General features: G+C 63.4%; 1 protein-coding gene across 5 annotated transcripts in view; it reads left to right on the forward strand.

Annotated features, from left to right (window-relative positions):
* Positions 1 to 23,203, forward strand: part of PLEC (plectin) — a 54,849-nt gene that overhangs the window by 2,294 nt on the left and 29,352 nt on the right. The window contains exon 1 of one of the 5 annotated variants that reach the window (XM_062187896.1): positions 17,281 to 17,376. The exons of 3 other annotated variants lie outside the window; for them this stretch is intronic. In XM_062187896.1, coding sequence (XP_062043880.1) covers positions 17,331 to 17,376 — 46 coding nt within the window. In that variant the 5' untranslated portion in view covers positions 17,281 to 17,330. Of the gene's footprint in view, positions 1 to 17,280; positions 17,377 to 19,907; positions 20,516 to 23,203 lie in introns of those variants that run through there. One more of the 5 variants, XM_062187890.1, reaches the window with a different exon arrangement.

Consider the following 23,203-nt stretch of genomic DNA (forward strand, 5'->3'; position numbering starts at 1 on the left):
GGCGCTGTTTTGCTGGCTCTGCCCCCAAGGGCAGCTCAGGGAGAGAGGTCCTGCCCGGGCCCTGCCTGAGCTTCCCGGGCAGGGTTGATTTCGCTATGCCTGGGGCTCCACTCTCTGGACAGCTGTGCCGGGCAGGGTGGACGTGCTGTGTGCCTGACCCTTAGCCTGTCTGCCTGTGGGACCACTGCACCCTCGGGGAAGCCTTGCGGGCCCACCTGGACAGGTGCAGGGCAGGGCAGGGGCTGCCTGCTCGGGCCACAGCCTTCCCGGCAGGCCTCAGGGGGAACTGGTGTGAGCTGGCTGCTCTGCTGACACGGAGACCTGGGCAGAGTGGTCTTTCCTCCGGGGTTCTCCTTGGCGGGGTCAGTGGCTGGGCATTGTGCTGAAGCCACCCTGGCCCGGGAGCTTTTCCTCTGTTGGCCGAGGTGCGAGCCTGACAGGCCTCCCGAGGTTCCCGGGGGCCGCTGTGGCCCCTGTCTTCTGGGCTTGGCGGGGAGGTTGGTGTGTCTGTGGCACTGGTGGGAGAGTGGCTGAGCAGGGGCGGCAGGTCAGGAGAGCCTCTGGGGTGCCAGACACCCCGAGTCTCCTGGGGTCCTCCTAGGGGCTAGGCTGGCACCCATGGCCAGGAGCCACAGCCCAGGCGGAGGACTAGCCTGGGGAGGCCCCAGGTGGCCCCGTGCCCCTCACCCCTTTTTCAGGCTTGAGCTCTGTGACCTGCTTAGACCTGCTGGAGGGCTGGAGCCCTGCCCACCCTGTGCCTGGGTGGAGGGGCCAGTGGGGCAGTGGGGAAGGGGTGGGGGGAGGGACTGTATCCAGTGAGGGAAGGCAGGGGCGTGGCACCTGATGTCCTGTCCCATTGAGTGGCTGGGAGACAGCTGGCAGGGGAGGCAGGAGTGCCCCCATGTTGGGCCCACCTCAGCGCTAAGGGCTCCCAGAAGGGAGGGAGGCAGGCCCAGGACCCCTGCCCACCGGCCACCAAACTGAGGAGGTGTGGTCTCTGTCTGCAGGCCTCCACGCCCCTCTGGCACTTGTCCCCAGCCCCACCCCACAACAGAGACATGGCCTTCCCTGTGTAGCCCCCAGGGACCTCCCCCCCCACCAGAAACATGGCCTTCCCTGTGTGGCCCCCAGGACCTCCCCCCACAACAGAGACATAGCCTCCTCTCCCTCCCTTCCCGCGTGCGGGGAGAGCTGGGGGCTGCTGTTCCAGGCAGAGTTGATGGACGTTGCTCAATACAGGCCATTCCTCAAATAATAATAATAAAAAAAACCAGAGACGTGGCCTTCCCTGTGTAGCCCCCAGGGACCTCCCCTGCCCTCAGAGACATGGCCTTCCCTGTGTAGCCTCCAGGATCTCTCCCCCCACAACAGAGACATGGCCTTCCCTGTGTGGCCCCTAGGACCTCCCCCCCCCACCAGAAACATGGCCTTCCCTGTGTAGCCCCCAGGGACCTCTCCCCCCACAACAGAGACATGGCCTTCCCTGTGTAGCCCCCAGGGACCTCCCCCCCACAAGAGACATGGCCTTCCCTGTGTGGCCCCCAGGGACCTCTCCCCCCACAACAGAGACATGGCTTTCCCTGTGTGGCCCCCAGAGACCTCCCCCCACAAGAGACATGGCCTTCCCTGTGTAGCCCCCAGGGACCTCTCCCCCCACAACAGAGACATGGCCTTCCCTGTGTATCCCCCAGGACCTCCCCCCACACCAGAAACATGGCCTTCCCTGTGTAGCCCCCAGGACCTCCCCCCACACCAGAAACATGGCCTTCCCTGTGTGGCCCCCAGGACCTTTCCCCACAGCTCAGGCCCTTGCTGGACGCGTCATTCCTGGCTCCCTCCTGGAAATCCCCAGGCTTCCCTGTGTGACAGTCACCATTGCTGCCAGGGCATTTGTGACTTCCTGTCTGCCTGGGCCACGCGGCTGTCTCAGTCCTGTCAGCCTTGGGCCAGGGCAGGCTCCTGGGGGGCTGAGACTGTCGGCCTGTGGCATGGGCGAGCTGCTTGTGCTGTCGGGCCAGGGGCAGGTTACTTACAGATGGCCCAGCCTGGCCCGAGACGGGTCCCGGAGGCTGGGCTGTCTTGCTGTGCCTTGGGAGCCCGGAGAGTCCTGGGGTCAGGCTTAGAGTGGCCAGCCGAGGTGAAGCAGTGATGGTCTCCAAGCGGTGCTGCAGGCACAGGGGCCGGCCCTGGGGGTCCCGGAACAGGTGCGGGGTAGGGATGGGGAGTGGAGCCAGCCAGGGGGCCCTGGGCATGTGGGGTGGAACCTTGAAGGCCGCTGTGCCAGGGATGGGAGGGCAAGGGGAGCACTGTCGGGGGGTGGAGCCCACAGAAGGCGCCTGTCTGGGAGACCAGCATTGGCCTGGAGAGCAGGTGAGGCTGGAGAGGGGCTGGACGGAGCGGCAGTGTGTCCACGGGGTGTGTGCCCGTGTGTGGCCCGGGATCTCTGCAAGGCCTGGTCGGAGGGGGCCCCACCTCCCTCCTGGGCCACGCTGGCCTGGAGCCCTTGTGCTGGCACCCTCTTGGCGCGTCGCCACCCCCAGCCCTCCTCCCCGGCTGGACTCCCGGCTCTGTTATCTGTGTCCCTTGCTTGGCCCCGGCGCTCGGCTGGTGTTTGCAGGGAGCTTGCATGGGTGAGCAGTGACTGTGCAGGCATTGTCCACAGTGGCTGGAGCTCAGCTGGCAGCCTGTGAGGCCATCCCGAGAGCCCCGTGGCCGCGCGCGCCGCTGTCCAGAGACAGACATGCTGACTTGTGGAAGTGCGTCGCCATGGGCTGTGTGTGCTGAGTGAGACATGCTGAGTTGTGGAAGTGGAGAAATCCCAGCTCTGACCCCCGGTCTCACTGGCTGGGGTGAGAGAGAACAAACCGTCGTGTGGCCTCCCCGTCACAGCAGGCTTGCCCGGGGATTCTCGCCGGAGCCGCTGACTTTCCATGTTAGTCCAGGCTAGGCCGGGCTCATTATTTTTAAGATTTTATTTATTTGAGAAGCAGAGAGAGGAAGAGAGCTTGCGTCTGCAGGTTCATTCCCCAGATGCCTGCGAAGACGGGTTGGGCTGTGTGGAAGCTGGGAGCTGGGAACATAATCCAGGCTCCCATGTGGGTGGCAGGAGCCCAACTGCTTGAGTCATCGTAGCCTCCCAGAGCCTGCGTGGCTGGGAACCGGAGGCAGGCCTGACACAGGGAGTAGAACCCAGACGCTCCAGCCTGGGACGGGCACCTTCGCCGCCAGGCTGAACACCTGCTCCTCCTGTTGTTTCTGATGGTGCTTTATTGAGATGCGCCTCATGCCACACCACTTCCCCAATCAGAGTACACGATACGGTGGTTTCCAGTGCCTCCCAGAGTGGGACGGACGCCAGAACACAGGGCCCCCCAGCCCTAGCAGCACCGTCCTCTCCGTTGTTAGGGATGGGCCCGTGATGGGCGTTCCCTGGAGACGGAATCGGGTCCTTCCCGCTCAGCACAGCGGTTCAGCGGTTTGTGCCATGCGTGACTCCCTCTCCTGTGTGTACCGCTCCGTGGTGTGCATAAACCGGCCTTCATTCGTGCACTTAGGCCACGTGGATGGCTACTTGGGTTGCTTCCACTCGGGCTGCTGTCAGTGACGCCGCTGTGAACGTTCGTGCGCGTTTTTGCGATGTGTGTTTGCAGCTCCCTGGGGCTGGAGCTGCTGGGCTGCGTGGTGATTCTATATTTAGACGTTCGGACAGCTGCCAGGCTGTCCCCCGAGTGGCTGCATGGCTCTGCAGGGTGACTGGTTTCTTCACGTCCTTGCCGACACTTGTTGTTATCTGACTTTCTGATTGTTAGACAGTCGGTCCTAGTGGGTGTGAAGTGGTGCCTTCCCCGAGAGCTGGTGAGGTGTGGCGTCTTTTCCTGGGCTCCTTGGTCTGCTCAGAATGGTCCGTTCAGAGCCTTTGTCCATTTTAAAACTGGGTTTCTATGTTTTTATTACCGAATTACAAGTGTTCTTCATATAATTTCTCTGATTCTCTGAGTTACCTTTTTACTTTTTTTAAAAAAGTCTTTATTTACTTGTTTGAAAGGCAGAGATACCGAGAGAGAAGAAGAGAGAGACAGAGACATCTTCATCCACAGGCTCAAATGGCCGCAAACGCTGGGGCTGGGCCAGGCTGAAGCCAGGAGCTGGGAGCTTCCTCCAGGTCTCCACGTGGGTGCAGGGGCCCAAGCCCGTGGGCATCTTCTGCTGCTTTCCCAGGCTCATTAGCAGGGAGCTGGGTCAGAAGTGGAGCAGCCGGCCCCCATGGGGTGCCAGTGCCGTGGGCAGAGAGGCTTAGCCCCTTCGCCACAGCACCTGCCCACCTTCTTACCTTTTCGGTGATGTTCTTTGAGGCAAGTCTGTTTTCGTTAACGTGAGTCCGGTTTATCAGTTTTTTTCTTGGTTGGCTGTACTTTTGATGCCACATGCAAAGGTCACAAAGGTTCAGCTGTTTGTTCTCTTCCGAGAGTTTATGGTTTTCACTCTTACGTGGAACCTTAGTTCCATCTTGAGTTGACTTTGCAGGTAGTGCAGTTGGGGGTCTCTTCTCAGCGTGTGGAAACCCAGCTGTCCCAGCACCAATTGTTGGAAAGATCGTCTGTCCCCGCTGAACCCGTTTTGCCAGTGACAATACCCCGTTCCACGGAAGCACGGCATTCCATCTACTTGGCCACTCTAGGAGAGTGCCGCACACGCCGTGGCTTCTGAATTGCCCTCTGGTGTCGGTGAGCGCGACAGCCGCCAGCCTCCGTCTGCTGCGTGGGAAGTTCCAGCTGCGTCTTCACTGTAAAGAGTCACCCCTTGGTGGCAGGCATCTCGCACAGTGGTTAGGACACGGCTTGGGATGCCCGCGTGCCTGGGTTCGAGTGCCAGCTCTGCCTCCAATTCCAAGTTCCTGGTAACGTGCATCCTGGGGGCAGCAGATGTGGCTCAGGTCTTGGGTCCCTGACACCCACGTGGTACCTGGGTGGAGCCCCTGACACCCACGTGGTACCTGGGTGGAGCCCCTGACACCCACGTGGTACCTGGGTGGAGCCCCTGACACCCACGTGGTACCTGGGTGGAGCCCCTGACACCCACGTGGTACCTGGGTGGAGCCCCTGACACCCACGTGGTACCTGGGTGGAGCTCCTGACACCCACGTGGGTACCTGGGTGGAGCCCCTACTTCAGCCTGGCGTAGCCCCAGCTGATGATGGCATTTGAGCAGTGGACCAGTGAATGGAAGATCCTTCTCTCTCTCTCTCCCTCTCCCTCTCTCCCTCTCTCCCTCTCTCCCCCCGTCGCTCTGCCTTTTAAATAAAATGGGTGGGATGGACAGACAGGAGCACCGCATCCCCCCTCCTGGAGCTGGACTCCTGCAGGGGTCCTGGGGGTGAGACTCTTCAGCTATGCGGGTGCAGCGGAAGTGGGGAGTGGCCAAGGGACGGAGGCGGCAGGACGGGGATTCCACTGGGGGGGGGGGGAGGTTGGAAACGACTGAGGCCGGAAGTATGGGAGAGGCCAGGATGCCAGAAAGTACCGGACTGAGCTGGTGGGCAGGGCCGCGGGACCGGGCCTCAGGCCGTGGGTAGGGAAGGCAGGGCCCTGAGCTCTGCACCTGCGGCCCCCCGGAGCCCACGGGCTGGTGAGAACAGGCAGCCAGGAGGCAGAGGGCCCGGGCCCGGGCAGTGGATGAGTGGGTGATGAGCCAGGAGGGGGCTTGGGGTCAGGGACCTCAGCCAGACTGGGGTGTGGCAGCCTGGAGGTGGGTGTCCTCTGGTATGGAGCCGTGGCCCAGGGCCTGTGCTGCCTGCACGGCCTTGGCATAACACTGACCTGCCGTCCCTGGGCAGAGGAGAGGCCTCGAAGGCCGTCCTTGGCCACAGGGGCCATGGGCATCCCCTGGCCCAGGCTGGGTGCCAGATGAGCTCTTATTTACCCAGCCCTACTCTCCGGGGCCCAGCTTGATGGCCGCCTGCCAGGGAGGCCCTGTGGTTCGGAGGGGCTGGGGCGCTTCCTCCGCTGTTGGCTCGCTGTGGGATGGCAAGGCGTGTGAGGCCGCAGAGGGGCCGAGGTTCTAGCACCTTGAGAAGGGACCTGAGGAGGCTGGGGAAGTTAATGCTGGCTGCAGCTCAGATGCCCGGGTCCCCCACTGTGATGTCCGTGACCCAGTGGACGGGCAGGTGCAGGGTTGGGTGAGCTGGTGCTGTGTGTGCCCGGTGGGGGTGTGGATGGTGAGGTCAGGTACCCAACTACCGGGCCGTCTGTAGGGGACAGGAGGGCGGGGGTCAGGTGCTCCTTCTCACAGTGGAGGAAGGTGCTGTCTCAGGAGTCGGGGGCTGCGGGCCCCTCTTTCTCTCCCTCCATTCTGTGGGTCCTGGGGTCATGGCTTAGCTGTGGGAAGGCCCTCCCAGCTGGGCGGCTCTTGGCAGGGACCTTTACTGCTTCTTTCCCAAGGCAAAGGGGACTTGGGACCAGGAAGCGGGTGGAGGCCACTTTGCCGGCTTTTCTGGTTCCTAAAGGGCGGCAGACCCAGGGCCAGTGCTGTGGGAAAGGCAGGCGCCCGGACGGCATCTGGGGGCAGGCTGGTGGCAGGCAGGGTTGTGGGATAGGTCACCACAGGGCACCGGGGTGGTGGGAAGCAGAGGGGGCTGGTGGGGTGGCCAGGCTTCCCCTGGGGGTCCTGGGGGCACGGGGTGGAGGTGGGGTCTGCAGTACACCGGTGGGAGGCTTCCCCAGGGGGTCCTGAGGGATGGGGTGGAGGTGGGGTCTGTGGTGCACAGGTGGGAGGCTGCAGGGGGTCCTGGGGGGACGGGGTGGAGGTGGGGTCTGTGTGCACAGGTGGGAGGCTTCCCCAGGGGGTCCTGGGGGGACGGGGTGGAGGTGGGGTCTGTGTGCACAGGTGGGAGGCTTCCCCAGGGGGTCCTGGGGGGACGGGGTAGAGGTGGGGTCTGTGTGCACAGGTGGGAGGCTTCCCCAGGGGGTCCTGAGGGACGGGGTGGAGGTGGGGTCTGTGTGCACAGGTGGGAGGCTTCCCCAGGGGGTCCTGAGGGACGGGGTGGAGGTGGGGTCTGTGTGCACAGGTGGGAGGCTTCCCCAGGGGGTCCTGAGGGATGGGGTGGAGGTGGGGTCTGTGTGCACAGGTGGGAGGCTTCCCCAGGGGGTCCTGGGGGGACGGGGTGGAGGTGGGGTCTGTGTGCACAGGTGGGAGGCAGCTGGTATCTCCAGTGTTGGGTTTGCTATCTTTACTCCGCTTTTGTTTTATGAATGGGTGTGTATTTTGACCTTTTGAAAAAACTTTTTTTTGCGCCTTCTTGTTAAACGAATGACCACTTGCTGATCTGCAGGAGCAGGCATGGGGTCCACCTCAAGAGACAGCTGAGCTTCTGTGTCGTCACCATGGTGACTTGGGGTGGTTCGCAGAGCAGGCTGTGTGCCGGCGCAACAAGAAAGTTTCTCTAAGGGTCCAAGTGGCTGGGGCTGGGCCAGGCTGAAGCCAGGAGCTGGGATCTCAATCCAGGTCTCCCACATGGGTACAGACACTCAGTTTCTTTCCTTTTTTTTTTTTTTTTTAAAGATTTTATTTATTTATTTGAAAGTCAGAGTTAGAGAGAGAGAGAGAAAGATCTTCCACCCGCTGGTTCACTCCCCAAATGGCCACAACAGCTGGAGCTGTGCCGATCTGAAGCCAAGAGCTTCTTCTGGGTCTCCCACGCAGGTGCAGGGGCTCCAGGACTTGCGCCATCTTCTACTGCTCTCCCAGGCCACAGCAGAGAGCTGGATTGGAAGTGGAGCAGCCGAGACTAGAACCGGCACCCATATGGGATGCCTGCTGGCATTGCAGGCAGAGGTTTAGCCTACCACACTACAGTGCTGACCCCCATGGATGTATTTTTGAGGGGCACCATTCAACCTGCTAAAATCTGCCTTCTGGCCTCCCAAAATTCGTGTCTGTCCCACATGCACAATACATTCGCCCCACCCCAAGAATCCCAGAAGTCTCAGTCAGCTCTTAAGATTTATTCAGAAGGCAGAGTTACAGAGAGGGGGACACACACACACACACACACAGAGACACAGAGAGACAGAGAGAAATTGATCTTCCATCCACTAGCTCACTGCCTAAATGGCCCCAATGACCAGGGCTGGGCCAGGTTGAAGATAGGAGCTTCCTCTGGGTCTCCCATGTGGGTGCAGGGGCCCAAGCACTTGGGCCATCTGCTGCTTTCTTGGGCACAGGAGCAGGGTGCTGGATTGGAAATGCAGCAGCCGGGTCTCGAACCAGTGCCCATATGAGATGTCAGTGTCACAGGTGGTGGCTTTGCCTACTACTCCACAGTACTGGCCCCAGTCAACCAACTCTTAAGTTTAAGATTTTATCAGCTCAAAAGTCCCAGATTGGGCCTGGCCCCCAGGTGAGAGACCCAGAAGAAACTCCCGACTTCGGCCTGGCCCAGCTCTGACCGTTGCAGCCATTTGGGGAGAGAAGCAGCAGATGGAAGATCTGTCTCTCTCTGTCTCTCTGTCTCTCTAACTGTGCCTTTCAAATAAATTTTTAAAAAAGCCCCAGGCCCCTCATCTCGGTTGTCTAAGTCAGGTCTGGGTGAGACTGAGCAGGGGCTGTTCTGGGACAAAGTTCTCGCCTGCCTGTGTACTTTTGAGACTGGCAAGCAAACTGTGTACTTCCCGTTACAGCCTCTGGCCTGGCATAGCCCAGGCATGGGCCCTCTAAAAGGGAGAAGCAGAAGGCATAAAAGCATAAACAGAAGCCCAGGAGGGCAAACTCCACCTCTGCGGCCCTGCCGGCCCCTGTCTCTGCCCCGGGCTGCGGACCCGGCCCGAGGCTCGGCTGTGGTCAGTCTTTGGTCTTGGTCCCGTGAGTGAGGTGAGGTCTGCCGGCCTGCTGTGGATCACATGAGTAGCACCGCCCGCCCCCCCCCCCCCCCAGGCCACGCTGAGGGCCTGTTGGCAGAGCAGCCTCTGAGGAGCCTGTAGGTGCCTCCCCCTTTACAGCTGTGTGGGCTCCGATTGGCTTTTCAGTTCCTGCCTCAGTTTCTCCTTCTTCCTGCACTTTGCTCTCGGCTGCAAGCGGCAGCCGAGCCACACCCTCTGCTGGGGCATCTTCAGCTGAATGAATCCAGGCGCAGTGCCGGCCAGTCCGGCCTTGTACCTGGCGGCGGAACACAGCTCAGCCCCGTTGGCGCAGCTTTACCGCAGGGTCCGCCGGCCCCGGTTCCCGTGCCGTGTTCCTTTCCTTCCGAGGCCTCCCGGCGGCATCTTTCACACCTGTCCTTGTCAACACTCTGAGCACGTGACCGGGGCCTGGAGCTTCTGCAGGCTCCGTCTGCTGCCCGATCCCAGAGCCACTTCCGTGCTCCCCGGCTTCAGTCACGGCACGAGCCTGGCAGTGCCTCTGCGTCAGCGTGTGGGGCTGTCACAGCAGAGCCTGGCCAGGCGCTCTAGGTTTGCCCTCTACAGGTGCACGAGCCTGCTCTGACCCTGTGTGTGTGTGGGGGGGCAGCTCTGCCTTGTCCCTCTGACCCTGTGTGTGGGGGGGCGGCCTTGTTGCTCTGACCCTCTTTGGGGGGGGCTGGGCCTTGTCACTCTCACCCTGCATGGGGGGTGGCCTCATCTCTCTGACCCTGGTGGGGGGGCTGGGCCTCGTGGCTCTGACTCTGTGTGTGGGGGGGTGGCCTTGTTGCTCTGACCCTCTTTGGGGGGGGCGTGGCCTCATGGCTCAGACCCTGTGTGTGGTGGAGCGGCTCTGCCTTGTCCCTCTGACCCTGTGTGTTGGGGGGGTGGCTCTGCCTTGTCGCTCTGACCTGTGTATATTGGGGGAGTGGACTTGTTGCTCTGACCCTCCTTGGGGGGGGGCGTGGCCTCATGGCTCAGACCCTGTGTGTGGTGGAGCGGCTCTGCCTTGTCCCTCTGACCCTGTGTGTTGGGGGGATGGCTCTGCCTTGTCGCTCTGACCTGTGTATATTGGGGGAGTGGACTTGTTGCTCTGACCCTCCTTGGGGGGTGCTGGGCCTCATCACTCTGACCCTGCATGGGGGCGTGGCCTCATGGCTCAGACCCTGTGTGTGTTGGGGGAGTGGCCTTGTCACTGATCCTGCGTGGGGGGTGGCCTCTCATCTCTCTGACCCTGGGGGGTGGGGTGGGGCTGGGCCTGACTCTGTGTGTTTGGGGGGGGCGGCCTTGTGGCTCTGACCCTGCGTGGGTGTGGCCTTGTGGTTCTGACCCTGCGTGGGTGTGGCCTTGTGGTTCTGACCCTGCGTGGGGAGTGGGGCTTGGCCTCCTCGGCCAGTCTTGGGAGCAGGCCGCGTCCCTCAGCACCTGCCCAGCGTGTCTGTCTCTTGCAGGAACAACTGAGGCCCCCTAGAGAGTGCAGGGCGCTCTCACGCAGCGTCTGTAACGCAGTCACTTCTGCAAGACCCACTTCCTGATGAGGCCACTGTTCACCCTGCCGCCCGAGTCGGCCTGCCGTGTGCCTGATGTGTGGGAGACCACGTGTGCTTCCTTTTAAAACATGTATTTTTATTTATTTGGAAGGCAGAGCTACAGAGAAAGAGAGGGAGAGACAGAGAGAGATGTTCCATCTGCTGGTTCACTCCCCAAGTGACTGCAGTGGCCGGGGCTGGGCCAGGCCAAAGCCAGGAGCCTGGAGCTCCGTAGGGTCTCCACTGCCTGGGAAAGCGGTGGAGCCTGATCCGAGTACTTGGGCTCCTGCCACCTGTCAGAGACCTGGGTGGAATTCCGGGCTCCTGACGTCGGCCTGGCCCCGTCCTGGCTGTGGTGGCCATTTTGAGTAGTGAGCTAGCAGATGGAAGGTCTCTGTCTTTCTCTCTCTCTGTTCCCCCCACCCCCGGTCTCTTCTCTCTCTGTAGCTCAGTTTTTCAATAAAAAATTAGTTTTATTTACACAAAGGTGCCATTTTTCACCCACCATATTGGCTAAAATCTCAAAATCCACGTTTCTGGGCTCCATGGTAAAGCTGTGGGAACTGGGCCAGTGAACGTGCCCGTCAAAACTACATACACAGCGTACACGGGCGGGAGGTGGAGCTGCCATCCAGGTACCGGCTCTGGCGCTGGGCGCACGGGCGGGAGGTGGAGCTGCCATCCAGGTACCGGCTCTGGCGCTGGGCGCACGGGCGGGAGGTGGAGCTGCCATCCAGGTACCGGCTCTGGCGCTGGGCGCACGGGCGGGAGGTGGAGCTGCCATCCAGGTACCGGCTCTGGCGCTGGGCTCACGGGCGGGAGGTGGAGCTGCCATCCAGGTACCGGCTCTGGCGCTGGGCGCACGGGCGGGAGATGGAGCTGCCATCCAGGTACCGGCTCTGGCGCTGGGCGCACGGGCGGGAGGTGGAGCTGCCATCCAGGTACCGGCTCTGGCGCTGGGCGCACGGGCGGGAGGTGGAGCTGCCATCCAGGTACCGGCTCTGGCGCTGGGCTCACGGGCGGGAGGTGGAGCTGCCATCCGCGTGCCGGCTCTGGCGCTGGGCTCACGGGCGGGAGGTGGAGCTGCCATCCAGGTACCGGCTCTGGCGCTGGGCACACGGGCGGGAGGTGGAGCTGCCATCCAGGTACCGGCTCTGGCGCTGGGCGCACGGGCGGGAGGTGGAGCTGCCATCCAGGTACCGGCTCTGGCGCTGGGCTCACGGGCGGGAGGTGGAGCTGCCATCCAGGTACCGGCTCTGGTGCTGGGCGCACAGGCGGGAGATGGAGCTGCCATCCAGGTACTGGCTCTGGCGCTGGGCTTACGCAGGCTACTGGTGCTGGAGGTCTAAGGGAGAAATGGGGACCGCCAAGGCGGGAGATTGATAGAACAGCAAGGGGTCAGAATGCTGTACGTAAGGTGTCAACTTTAGTGATGAAAGGAGGGAAACGGGGAATCACGTTCGTATTTGCTTGGTTTCAACAGGAAGCCAGTAAGAGTGGTTTTCTCTTTCTCCTTGTGTGTGTGGAGCGGGGACAGAGGACGGGGTGGTGCAGGGAGGGGGTGGGAGGAAAGGGCTGTGTTCGCTGGTGTCTTCTGGGTGTGATCAGGAGAGTCAACCAACCTTCCTTCCTTCCCTCCTTCCTTCCTTTTTAGAAATTATTTATTTATTTGAAAGGCAGAGTGGAGAGAGAGAGGGAGAGACAGATCTTCCACCCACTGGTTCACTCCCCAAATGGCCATAACGGCCAAGGCTGGGCTGGGCAGAGCCGGGAGCCTGGAACTCCATCTGAATCTCCCACATGGTGACAGGGGCCTAAGCACTTGGGCCATCTCCCACTGCTCTCCCAGGTGCATTAGCAGGGAGCTAGATTGGAAGTGGAGCAGCCAGGACTTGAACCAGTGCTCGGATATGGGATGCCGGCATCACAGAGGGTGGTTTAACCCGCTATAGCACAACTCCCGCCCCTAGGAAGTTTCCTGTTGACCCAAAGCTTTGTGAATTCTGAGAGGTTTGCCTGGTGTTGACGGGAGCCCCCCCCCCCCCGCAGTGCCTGGGGCGGCTGACCACTGTACCAGTGTTATACTTTCAAACAAACAATACGGCTTGCCCATCTGATAAAAAACTGTGTAAGTGAGTAAATGAGGCAAGTATTAACCAGCCCTGTCGTGCAGTGCACTGGCGGGGTGGGGGGGACTGATGGGCATTGTGGCTGGAGGCTGTGGGGGGAGTTTCTGGACCCCTGCTTGTGGGAGCAGAGGGTCCTGGTGCAGCTGGCTTTCCCCGCGTAGGTTCCGACTTATCTTGTTCCAGAATAGTCTATCTCCTGCATCGCTGACAAGGCTGTTTTCCCTGTTGTGTTTTTCTTGGTAGTTATTGCTGGCTATGAGAAATCCCTTGGGTCTTTAAAAAATGTATGTGTGGGCGAGTCTTGGGGCACAGTGGGTTAAGCTGCTGTTGGGTCACCCGCATCCCATACCCAAGTGCCTGGGATCGAGTCCCTCCTCCTTTTTACAAAAAACAAAAACAAAAAAAAAACAAAAAACCCCAAAGTTTATTTATTTGAAAGGCAGAGTTAGAGAGCGAGAGCTCTTCGCCCTCCTCCCCCCCCAAATGGCCACAACAGCTGGGACTGGGCCGGCTAAAACCAGGACCCTGGAACTCCGTCCAGGTCTCCCAACGGGTGGCAGGGGCCCAAGCACTCGGGCCGTCTTCTGCTGCCTCCCCAGGTGCGTTAGTTGGCAGGGAGCTGGACTGGAAGAGGAGCTGCTGGTCAGTGTGGTGCGTGTAGGGGATGCCGGCACCACAGACAGCAGCCCTGCAGTGGCGTGTGGTGGGTTTGTTGTTGGTGCCGGTGGGAACATGGCTGACAGTGTGACTGCCTCAACGTGTCCTGCGCTGGGATGAGAGCTGTGCCTGTCCGCTCCCTCGTGCCCTCCCACACCTGGTGTCACCTCCTGTCCTGGTGGGCTCAGAGGAACGTTGATGCTCATGTTAGCACTGTCACCATTTTAAATGACCACTCACTATTATCTTCATTTCTCAGTCAGAATCAGGGACAGATAGAGGGCAGGAGCTCCCACGCCTGGCTCACCCCTCAGGTGCCCACGGCAGCTGCTAGGCCACATGCCCGCCAGAAGTGCTGGTTGGTTTTTATCGAATGAAAAATTTTTATTTATTTATTGGAAAGACAGAGAGAGATCGTTATCTGCTGGTTCACTCTCCAAATGCCCGGCCAGGCCAGGTCAAAGCTCGGAGCCTGGAACTCCGTCCAGGTCTCCCATGTGGGAGGCAGGGACCCAGGGTGCATGTTGGCAGGAGGCTGGAATTGGAAATGGTGCTGGGACTCAAACCCAGGGATTGTGACATGGGATGCGGGGTCCCCAGCGGCATCTTGACTCTGGGCCACGCGCCCACCCAGCCTGTGCCCTGTGTGTCCAGTGGTGGAGGGGCAGGGGCAGCCAGGAGACCGTTGTCTGGGAGGTGAGCAGGGTGGTGGCTGGGCCCACTGCGCTGGTGGTGGAGACAGTGGGAAGAGGAGGGCGTGACAGATATTTGGGGGTGACGGTGCAGATGATGGGGCCTCCTGAGGGATGGGACACGTGGTGGGACACAGGACATCCCCAGGTGGGTGTGTGGTAGACCCCGGTATTGACAATAATCTGCTAGACTACAGGGGAGAGGGACAGATGGGGCCCAGAGTGACAGCCCCCGTGCCTCCTGGGCCCTCGCAGGGACTCCCAGGGCCCACAGGGCAGCAGGCCGGCAGGGCTGGCTCCCCGTGGAGGAGGGCTCTCCTCCCACCCAGAGGTCAAGGCCGTGTGGGGCTGAAGCAATGGGGCAGAGGCCTGGCAGTGCGGGTGAGATGGCTCCTGCCCTCCCACTCCAGGCACAGCACAGCGGGAGTCATGTGCGGGGAGGGACAGTCTACAGTGGGTTCCTCTGGGCCCAGGGTCTGCTGGCACAGCCTGTCCCATGTCACCTCTGTATGGGTCCCCTGGACCCCCTGCACATGGCCCCATTCCACCCACTACCAGCACGTCCACACAGCGCAGGGTGGCTGTGGGCAAGGCTCAGAGGTAGAACCACCTCTTTGGCCTGGTCCAGTGGCCAGGCCTGGTGACTTGGGGGACTGGGGGTATGGGGGACATGGTTGCTTGTGTCCAAACAGTGGGGTGAAGTGGGGGGGGGGGGGCTGGCTTTAGTGTCAGAGGTTGGCCTGGGTTCTGGGCACCAAGGTTGTGAGCTGCCTCCCAGAATTTGCCGGAAGCTTCCAGAGGGTTGGGCCTTGCCCAGGGTGTGGGGAGTTGGGCTGGGTCAGATGCGGGCCCTCCGCAGGACCCCTGAGTGGTCAGGGCAAGCTGGAAACTGAGGGCCTTCCTGCTGCACCTGCTGCTGCTAAGCCCACTGCAGTGGGCAGTCCCTCCAGCTCACGGAACGGGACAGACCACAGGCCCCTCAGTGCAGCGCGCTTGTGTGCCGCGGAGGGGTTGACAAGGACGCAGGCCAGGACATCTGGACAGCGAGGTAGCTGCTGAGCTCTGGAGAGAGGGCCAAGGCTTTGCTTCTCGCCGCCCCACCCACCCCTGCCATGCCGGAGAGCCAGGGTCCCAGCTTCCGGTCCCTCCTGCCCGCATTCCTTGCCCCGGGCTCCCCCCTGTGCCTGGCAGCTGCCTGTTCTGGTGACGTCCCTGCCTGCAGCCCTCTGGCGCCTGCTCCTGCTGCGCCTCCTCTCACCCCAGGGCTTTTGCACAGCCATTTTCCTTTCTGCCCAGCAGCTGCAGCCTGTCTGTCCTCCCGCTGAGAAGCAACCAGGGCGCGGGCTCCTGGGTGCCCTGTGGCCCTGCCTCGGAGCTGCCATGCTGTCCTCAGACTGCTGTGGCCACCTCCAGGTGGGCCACCTTGCTTGAGAGGGGGGATGTTAAGAGCAGGGTCAGTGCTCTTAACATGAAGGCCTGAAGTATGTGTACCCTTGCTTTTTTACTTTATTTTAAGGATTTTATTTATTTATTCGAGAGGCAGAGTTATAGACAGAGAGAGGTATTCCATACACTGGTTCACTCCCCAAATGGCTGCAATGGCTGGAGCTGGACTGATTCGAAGCCAGGAGCCAGGAGCCAGGAGCTTCTTCCGGGTCTCCCACGCGGGTGCAGGGACCCAAGGACTAGGGCCATCCTCCACTGCTTCCCCAGGCCACAGCAGAGAGCTGCACTGGGAGAGGAGCAGCCGGGACATGAACTAGCGCCCATATGGGATGCCGGCGCCGCCGGCGGAGGCTCAGCCCACCTGCGCCATCGCACCGGGCTGTGCCTTGCTTTTTCACTAGCTTACAACCATGGTGTTGTAACTTAAGCACTCAAAAAACAGAACCAGCACCAGCTTTCTAAATCATTTATTTGAAAGGCAGAGGGAGAGAAAGAGGGAGAGACAGAAACAGAGGTTTTTCTATCCGCTAGTTCACTCCCCAAATGCCTGCGACAGCTGGGACTGTGGCAGGCCGAAGCTGGGTGCCAGGAAACGAGTCGGAGTCCCCCGTGTGAGGGGCAGGAACCCAAGCACTCGGGCGTGATCACCTGCTGCCTCCTGGCTGTGTGAGCAGGAGCTGGGCGGGAGCGTGCGGTGGCTGGGACTGGGTCCCGGGCACTGCGGTATCGGAGTGTGCCAGGCGTGGCTTAGCCGCTGCCTGTGCTTGTTCGAGCTCCTCCGTAGCTCTTAGGCCTGCTCCTGAATCTCTCTTCAGTGCTCTCTGAGGCTTCGTAGCAAAGTATTCGTCGTGTGCAGGCTGCACTTGGGCTGCTCCGGAAATAGTTGAGTGAGAATTGTGCTTCGGTGCCTTGCTTTACCGTTGACCCCAGTCTGGCGGCTGGCGTCTCCCGAATGCCACCCTGCCCTGGACCTCCCCTCCCTGTGCCATGGTCACATTCTCCGCCCCGGCCCCAGGCTGGTACCCAGCGGCCCTGGGGTGTACACCTGGGCAGGGGGGGGCCTGAGTGGCCAGAGGGGCCCTTGGGGTGAGGACAGAGGAGGGAGTAGACTTGGGTCGGGCACCATTCCCACGCCCCACTGCCCCGCAGAGGGCCAGGGTGCTCGGCTCAGAGCAGCTGTTGAGGTCCATGGTGGTGGTGGGCAGTGGAGTCGGGACCCTGCAGGTGCCAGCCTGGTGGCAGTGGAGACAGTGACAGGTGGACAGAGGGAGGCCGACGGGTCCGATGACAGCCGGGGTTTTGGCCTGAGCTACTGGGTGGTGAGTGAGGCAGCACCCCAGCGCCTCCCAGGATCCGCCTGGGTGGGACTTACAGGGGGAGTTTGCCCTGCCGGAGTGCAGACAGCTCCTTGAGCCATGGGAGGGGGAGGGACCCAGCAGGGTGGCACTTAGGGAAGGGCTGGGCCTGAGGGGAGAGGGCCCAGGGGCAGGCACAGCCGCTGGCTTTGGGATGTGTCAGTCTGGGGTCCTGGGGCGTGACCACGGAGGCCCTCCAGTCCCTGCCCTGGAGGATGCCCACTGGGGGGTCATCTGCAGCCCACCAGCAGGGTGTCTCCTGCAGGGAGTGCGTGGAGGGGGTTCATGGCCAGGGACAGGTCCTGTGCTCGTGCGGCCAGCTGGGGACTGTGTGGTGGACTGTCTGGGCGCATCTGTATCTGGCCCTGTGGCCAGGTAGGGTGGCTGGAGTTACCCAGATTGCGTGAGGGGGAGAAGCCAGCCAGGAAGGGGGTGGGGTGGGGTGGCTGGGTGGGAGCATGCGCCCTGGCGCCTGTCCGGCATCGATCAGCTGAAGCTCCGCCCCTGGCATGCAAGCCCCGCCCCACACCTCCTGGCCCCTCCTCCAGGCTGCGGCTCTGGCCTGGGCAGTGTGGTGCGGGGCTGGACTCCGAGTGGCGGCAGGAAGGCCGCCCTCGGCCCCGGCGGAGGCATGGACCCCTCGCGAGCCATCCAGCACGAGATCAGTTCCCTCAAAGGTGCGGTCCGGGGGCAGCGCCCGAGGCGGGGGCTCAGTCCACACGGTGACCTCCACCAGGGGCAGGCGCCTGCCCGGCAGCTGTCAGGGTGCGCGGCCCCCAGAGCAGCCCTGGGGGGTGCTGGGCTACAGCCTGGGGGGTATCTTAGCTCCTGCCTCGAAACGACTCCGCAGGGAGCCGAGGTCGGTTCTTGGGCGGGTGGGGGGCAGCTCCGGCCACCAACGCGCTGCAGCCCTGCAGTGAGTGTCGGGGGCGGGGCGGGCTGCGGGGACGGGGGCGGGGCGAGAGCTCAGCCTTCGCCGGCAGCAGCCGGTCAGCCCCTTCCTTCCCCACCCGGCTCGACCTGCAGCCAGGCGTGGAAGGGGGGATTGCTGGAGCAGAGGCGCCTGGCGGGCTGGCCGGGCAAGTCCACACTGCGGCTCTTTGTCCCGGCCTGTGGGTGCTGGGGGCTGCCCAAGGGTCCGAACTAGTTGCCCTGGAAACCCCACGGGCGGGGAGTCGGGGGAGAGGGGCCGCCCAGCCATTGCGCCCTGGCCCTCCCAGTGCTGAGTCAGCACCCGCAGCGGCTGCGGGCAGGGTGGGGGGCAGGGTGGGGTGGGGGAGCGAGGGGCGTTTAACAGCTTGGAGCCCTGGGGGCTGTGCCCCTCACTCAGGTGCAGAGGGGCAGGGCTGTGCGCGCTGCAGCTGGTGGGTAACGTCCTGCTCCAAGCTGCTCCCTTTCCCCCAGGTCTGAGCTGCTCTTGCTGGTGGTGGGGAGGGGAGAGTCCCCGGCCCCGCCCCCTTTCTCTGGCCGTGGGGGCGGATGACCAGCTGGGTAGGCTGGCTACCTGGCAGCCGTCTGGCCTGGGAGCTGTGCTGCCCAGAGCCTCAGATGTGGCTAGGGATCGTTTGGGGATGCTGTGGGGGCGTGGAGATTTGGGTGCACTGGGTTAGGGAGTGTGGGGGAACCCTGGTCAGTGTGTATGCATGTGGGCTGAGACACAGGGCAGAGAGTAGGAACTTGGGTGGGCACAGGGCTGTGCCGGCTGCTGGACCTCAGCTGATTCTGGTTGCCAAGCTAGAGCCCTGGTGGCTTGGAGGGTGTTCACGGAGGCGGGGCTGCTGGCCACTCTGGTCCTGGTCCTCCTCGTCCATCTTCCATGGGCTGGCGCCCCTGCTCCCGGAGCTGGCCCCCTTCCCAGCGGGGTGTGGTGGTGGGGGGAGAGTAGGAAGCTGGTGGCGCAGCAGTGAGCTGGCACGGGAGGGCTCTGGGAGCAGTTAGCTGTGCCTTCAGAGTTTCCACTGGGCGGCCCCAGCCCGCGTGCGTGCTTGTGTGTGTGTGTGTGTGTGTGTGTCTGGAGTGCTGTCTGCAGCCTGCTTGGTGGAGCCATGGTGACAGCCCCATAAACCCGCCCCCGCGGCGCTGCCTTGTTGGCCGCTGGCCAGCTGGCCAGCGCCTCCCACCGTGAGAGCCCCCGCCCCCGCCCTATTTATAATCAGTTCCTGGGCTTGCAGTGCTTGGTGGGAATGGGTGTGTCAGCCTGGGGGGAGCGCAGATCCGGGTGGGGCGGATGGGGCACCGCGTGCTGTGGGGTGGGGCAGGGCCAGGGTGTCTGGAGCTGGACCCTCAGTGTGGGAAGTAGGTGCTGCTGGGTGTGGCTGGCCCCCAGGCCTCACAGGGAAGCCCATTCCTGCCCTTTCCTGCTTCCCCCTGCAGCCCCTCTGGCCCACAGACAGGGCCCTCGGACGCCCAGGGTAGGAAGGCTGTGCGGGCGGCTGGGCGCCAGGCCTGGGCTGGCAGGACTCAGTCTCTTTGATTCCCTGGGGCAGCTGGGAGCCCCTGGCCCCTGACAGCTGGCCTGGAGGTGGGGTGGACAGGGGCTGCCCTGAGCCCCTCTCCCACAGGGAACATGGTGTTTCTTTGCCACCCCGACCTGCTGTGGCGAGGGAAGTGTGCAGGCTGGAGGCTGTCCAGACCGGCATTTGAAGGTGGGAGCCTTGTTCTTCTGCCTGATGGACAGCAGCCCTCGGTGCCTGCAACCTGCTGCCCATGTCCTCGGACAGACCTCTGCTCCCTAGACCCCCCCCCCCAGCGACCTCCTTTCTCTGACCCCCGTCCACCCCAGGCCCTTGTGAATCCCCCAGCTCTTGGGACCACACCCCCCAGCCGCCCCTGGGCCTGAGAACCCCTCCCCCCCCCATTCTGCCATCTTTTCCTTCTGGTTCTTGGTGCACACCACCCACCCTGCGCCCCCGACAGTTTTAGGAATCTTGGAGGAAGTGTTTAGAAACTGATGTCATATCTGACACTGGAGCCGCGGGGCCTGGGCTGGGAGGGGGCAGCTGCTGCCTGAGGTGCCCCTCACTCTGCAAGGGGCCGGCGGCGGCTGTGGTGGGAGGGGCCGCCCCTGCTGCTGAGTCAGAGGGGCCGGGCGGGCGTCTGGAGGGCGGGCCTGAGGCTCGCAGGCGGTCACAGGCAGCGGCAAGCAGGCAGTGCCGGGGGAATCCACAGATCCCGGCGTGCGCCCCGGAGCCTGTGGCACGCCGTGCCGAGGGAGCCTCTTAGCCTTGCCGCTGTGCCCCGCCGCGCTCACCTGCACACCCACCCAGCTCCCGGCAGCCATGGTGGCTGGCATGCTTATGCCGTTGGACCAGCTGCGGGCCATCTATGAGGTGCTCTTCCGCGAGGGGGTGATGGTGGCCAAGAAGGACCGGCGGCCCCGCAGCCTGCACCCCCACGTGCCTGGAGTCACCAACCTGCAGGTCATGCGTGCCATGGCTTCCCTGCGGGCGCGGGGCCTGGTGCGGGAGACCTTTGCCTGGCGCCACTTCTACTGGTACCTCACCAATGAGGGCATTGCCCACCTGCGCCAGTACCTGCACCTGCCACCGGAAATCGTGCCCGCCTCCCTGCAGCGCGTGCGCCGTCCTGTCGCCATGGTGATGCCCGCACGCCGCACGCCCCACGTGCAGGCTGTGCAGGGTCCCCTGGGCTGCCCACCCAAGCGGGGGCCACTGAGGGCTGAAGACCCCGCCTGCGAGGAGCGGAGGGTCTACCGCCGGAAGGACCCTGAGGAGGGGGTACCTGAGACCCCTGTGGTGCCCGCCACCACCCTGGGGACCCTGGCCAGGCCGGGCCCGGAGCCTGCCCCAGTCACAGGTCAGCTGCATTCTGGCCCCGAGCCACACTGGGTGGGAAGGGGGACCCTGGCTGTGCAGGCCCCTGGGGCGGGCAGTGCATGTGTGGGATCTCTGCTCACACCAGCAGATGGCACCCTGTCTGCCTGAGGGTGCTGAGTGCCCTGGCCTGGACGCCGTGCCCAGGACCTTGGGGTGCGGAAGGCCCAGGAGGAGCCCGGGCTGGAGGGGCCAGCTGTGGGTGTCGCCCCGCCTGCTCCTGCCCAGGCCCCGTCTCGGCACTGCCCTTTCTCCCCCCGTGTCAGTGCCCAGACTGCTGTGAGCCCCTGCGCAGGGAGGGGCTGCTGGTACGAGGCAGCGTGGCCTGGCCCTGCCCCCGCGGCTGTGGGCGGAGTGGGTGGCCCTGGTCTGCTAGGGAGAGACAGACCCCAGGCTGGAGCGGGGTTGTGGGGAGCGGGGGACTTGGGGGCTGGTCCTTCCCACGTGGACACCAGGCTCCAGGGGCTGCCAGGGACCCCTCGCTCACTCTGCTGCTTCTCTGTGGCATTCCTCTGTCCCCAGGCAGGACCTGGGCTTGTAGCCATGCCCACACAGCTGTGCTCAGGAGCAGAGGCGTGAGGCCTGGGGAGGAGGGGCAAGGGGGAGGAGTGGGCAGGGGTATCGCAAGGCAGTCGGGGTTAGGGGACCCAGGGCAGGCCTGAGGTTGGGGCACATCTAGCAGGGTGTGAGACCGCCCCCCAGGCCTGGCCTCATCTGGGTTGGACCCACCCGGGCCTTGCCGAGAAAGCCCATCTGGGTCCGTCAGTGAGGGCGTGGAGTGAGAGCCGCTGTCTGGCGCGCTCTGGCCTTGGCACGTGACAGTGCCTCCTTAGAGGGGACGCGGGATGGAGCGCGCTCGGCGGGTGCTCAGGTCCCAGCCAGCCCCTGGGGCCTTCCTCCAAGGCCGGCCCCTCCGCCGGGCCCTTCCTGCTCTGCACTGTTGGGGGACCACCCCCCTCCAGTGCTAAGGCCCTGTCGTGTCCTGGGTGTGGTGAGTGGAGCTCCACCCCTCCTTTCCCTCCTTCCTTCCTTGTGGCCAGGCTGGGCCAGCTGGGCCTGCAGTTGGCAATCGGGCCGGGAGAGGGGCTGGGTGTGGCTGCAGTGGGTGGGGCAGAGGGCACCCGGTCCCCACAGAGGTGACTCAGTCTTCCCGGCCACAGCCGCTGGTGGCAGCTCAGAGTTTCCAACAGGAAATGTGCTCCTGCCCCAGGCTCCGGTCTGAGTCAGGGCCGCAGGCGCAGGCCCTCCCTCCCCTCTGCCCGCAGGCTGGGTGCGGCACGGGGCCAGGGCTGGGCCCCAACCCACGTGGTGGCAGGGCCGTGAGGCTCCACTCCCGGCTGGGCTGATTCTAACCCTGCCTAATGCCATTAGCGTGTATGAGCCACGCAGACCCCAGCCTTCCCTGTGTGCAGCCCCTGCAGAGCACACAGGAGGGCCGGATGGGTAGCCTCCGTCCACCCAACCCTGGCTGGGGCCTGCTTGTTGTACCCAGTCCCTACCTGTGAGGCCTGGGTGGTCAGGGCCCCTGAGCTGTGTACACACACACACACACACACACCTGCCACAGGGCGCCCACACACACGTGGGGCTGAGCTGGGGGGGGATAGTGAGGGGAGCAGTCAGGTGAGGAAGAGCCCGGAGCTGAGGCCTGGTGGGAGAGGAGGAGACAGCCTGGCGGAGGGGGCCCCTGCCTGGGGGGGGTGTGCCTGGTGCAGAAGGTGGGGACAGTTCACCTGTGCGTCCTGTTTATGTTCCAGACGGTAACAGGGAGGAACACGCGCCCTGTCTCTTGGTGTTCCCTAGGGTCACAAGCTGGGGGTGCACAGGGACCCCGACACGTGGGGGGCACATGCAGGTGGCATGTGGTGGGGTCCTGGCCACGCCCGCGGTGGCCTCGCCTGCTGAGGGGTGTGTAGGGCCCAGGCAGATACTCTCGGGGAGCAGCAGTGGGATCAGGTCTGTGGTTTGGGGTCCGGCGTGGCTGGGAGGGATGCAGGGACTGGGAGACCCTTGGCTGTGGTGCTGTGGGGGCCGGAACCCCTGGTGCCTAGGGCTGACCTGGCCGTGGGCCCTTTCTGAAGAAATGTGGATCTCGGGGGGGGGGGGAGTGCAGGGCTCTGTCTCGTGTGGCCGTGTGGGCATGTGCCGGGCGCATGGATGCCTGGAATGTGGGTGGGTGGGGTGGCAGGGCCCTGCTGGTGAGGCCTGAGAGGGAAGGGGAGGCTGTGGGCTGGGCTGGGCGGGGCAGGCACAGTCGGGAAGACCAGTGGGCAGTGGGCTGGGGCCTGAGGGGTGAGGGGCTGTGGCAGGCCCCTGTCCCTGAGCTGGTCCACGTGGTTGGTCCACGAGGTTTTGGCTCTGCTGGGCTGACTAAGGGTGGCTGTGAGGAGGAGCCACTGCTCCCAGAGCTGGGTGGGGAGGCCAGGGCAGGAGCGAGCCCTCCCTTGCCTCCCACCCCTTCCCTCCTTCCTGCCTGGCCTTCCTCTCTGCCGGCTCTCAGAGAAGCCCGGCCTGAGCGGCAGCCATGGACAGGTACAGCATGGAGGAGCTGATCCAGCTGGGCCAAGGTAGGGCAGGGGTGTGGGGGGAGGGGACGGATGCCTGCAGCCCTATCGCTGGGGCATCAGAGCTTAGGGATGCAGGGGTGGGCAGGGCCCCTCGCAGAGCCACC

The sequence above is a fragment of the Lepus europaeus genome, chromosome 4 (genome assembly GCF_033115175.1).
Source record: "Lepus europaeus isolate LE1 chromosome 4, mLepTim1.pri, whole genome shotgun sequence".
Classification (NCBI taxonomy): domain Eukaryota; kingdom Metazoa; phylum Chordata; class Mammalia; order Lagomorpha; family Leporidae; genus Lepus; species Lepus europaeus.